General features: G+C 73.1%; 1 protein-coding gene across 1 annotated transcript in view; it reads left to right on the top strand.

Annotated features, from left to right (window-relative positions):
* Nucleotides 1–1,967, top strand: part of MNEG_6798 (hypothetical protein) — a gene marked incomplete at both ends in the record, with an annotated part of 16,721 nt that extends 14,754 nt beyond the window's left edge. Inside the window, 4 exons of the mRNA XM_014044728.1 lie at nt 189–454; nt 683–1,358; nt 1,532–1,899; nt 1,955–1,967. Coding sequence (XP_013900182.1) covers nt 189–454; nt 683–1,358; nt 1,532–1,899; nt 1,955–1,967 — 1,323 coding nt within the window. The remainder of the gene's footprint in view (nt 1–188; nt 455–682; nt 1,359–1,531; nt 1,900–1,954) is intronic.
* Nucleotides 1,968–2,012: the final 45 nt, after the last annotated feature.

Below are 2,012 nucleotides of genomic sequence, written 5' to 3'. Positions count from 1 at the left end.
GCGCGGAGGCTGCGTGCTGGCCGGCCGGCGGGTCTGTGACAAGTCGAGCTCTGATATGAGCCCCACCTGTTTCCGACACCACTCGGCATGCAGCTTTGTCACGCAACCCGTCACATAATTGAACACGTGGCATACAGCATGTCGGATTGAGAGCGTTGCGCCCACCCTCTCGGGGGTTGTTTCAACAGGTCGCATCAGTGGCCGCCGAGCGCGACAGCCTGGCGACGCAGAACGCGAGCCTTGCCAAGGCCTTCTCATCTGCAGTGGCCCGCAAGGCCGTCGCGGCCGAGCACGCGCAGGAGCGGGGGCAGCCGGACGGCGGCGACTTCCAGCCGACGCAGGCGCAGGCGCAAGGCGGCGGCGCGCCGGCGGCGGCGTCGCCGGCGCAGCTGCGGGAGATCGCGTCTCTGATGCAGCGGCTGACGAAGGAGAACGCTGTCCTCATCAAGGCCAGGTGGGGCGGGAGGGACCACGGGCTGTTGTGTACGTGGTTGGATGTCATCACCACTTTTGGCCTGGGTGGTTGTGAGGCCGCCACTATGTTCCAGCAGCTCTTATGAGGACAGATGTTGACCCAAGGGTGAGTGCCAGGGCCATGATGCGACACGCTCGAGCGCGCGCAGCTGATGCTGTGCTGATGTCTCGCCCAAATGCACCGCCCATTGCATGGAAACCATTGCAGGGACGCGTCCGAGGCGCAGCGCGCCGCCCTCGAGACCCAGGCAACCTCCTGGGCCGCACGCGAGGCCGAGCTCGCCGCCGAAGCGGAGCGCCTCTCGGGGCAAATGGCTGCCGCCCGCCGCGAGCGCGAGGCGGCGGAGGCGGCCCTTGCTGCGGCGCGGCAGGAGGTTGGCGAGCAGGCGGCGCGCAGCGAGCGGCTGGCGGCGGCGCTGGCGGAGGCGCGGGAGGAGCGGGACGCGCTCGCGGCGCACAACGCGAGCCTCGCCCAGACGACGCACCAGCTAATGGGCGGCGGCAGCGGCCCCGGCGGCGCCGGCAGCGGCGGCGGCGGCAGCCCGGCGCGGGGGTCGAACTCGTCGGGAGGCGCCGCTGGCGGCGGCGCGCGGGCGCTGGGGTCCGCGCAGCTGCGGGAGGTGGCGGCGCTGCTGCAGCGGCTGACGAAGGAGAACGCGGCGATCATGAAGCAGCGCGACCAGCTGACAGCGCGGCTGGAGCCGCTTGAGTCCGAGGCGCGCCGGGCCGCCGGGCAGCTGGAGGCCGCGGCGGCGGAGCGGGCGGCAGCGGCCGCGGAGCGCGACCGCGCGCGTGGCGACGCGGAGGCGGCGCGGGGGGAGGCCGCGAGGGCTGCGGCGCAGCTGCGGGCGACGGCGGCGGAGAAGGAACGGCTTGCGCAGCAGGTGAGGTTTGGGGGAGTATCAGAACAGCGGGTTCGGCTGGCTCGGGTCTTTGTTGGTACGATGGCTCGTGTTCAGTCACTGCAGCAGCTCACTCGTTTCACAGCTGCCCACCAATCGCATTGGATTCCACGACATGCTTGCCTGTGCATCGTGGGCACCATTGATGACCGCAGGTGACGTCACTTGCGGCCGAGCGCGACAGCATGGCGGCCCAGAACGCCAGCCTCGCGCAGACCACCTCGCGGCTGATGATGCCGCGCTCCCCCAGCGACGACGGCGGCCCCGCCTCCCTCGCCGGCGGCAGCGGCAGCGGCGCCGGCTCCGCCGGAGGCTTCGGCACCTTTGCCGCCGGCGGCGACGCCGGCGTTACCGTGGCGGCTGCGCCGCGCGCCGACGGCCGGCGGAGCCGCGGCCCGAGCGGCGCAGGGGACGGCGGCGGCGGCAGCAACGGCGCGGGCGCGGGCGCGCCGCCGGCGCTCAGCCCCCGGCAGATGAAGGAGATCGGGGCGCTGCTGCAGCGGCTGACGGGCGAGAACGCGCGGTTCCTTCAGGAGCGCGACGCCGCGACTGCCAGGGTCCTCGCGCTCGAGGCAGAGGCGGCGAGGCTGAGCGAGCGCCTGGCAGCCGCGCAGCCGGGACCCGCGCGGGCGCCGG

This window comes from Monoraphidium neglectum (assembly GCF_000611645.1).
Source record: "Monoraphidium neglectum strain SAG 48.87 unplaced genomic scaffold scaffold01141, whole genome shotgun sequence".
NCBI classification, from domain to species: domain Eukaryota; kingdom Viridiplantae; phylum Chlorophyta; class Chlorophyceae; order Sphaeropleales; family Selenastraceae; genus Monoraphidium; species Monoraphidium neglectum.
The sequence above is the reverse complement of the archived record's forward strand: the minus strand, read 5'-3'. Positions and strand labels throughout refer to the sequence as shown.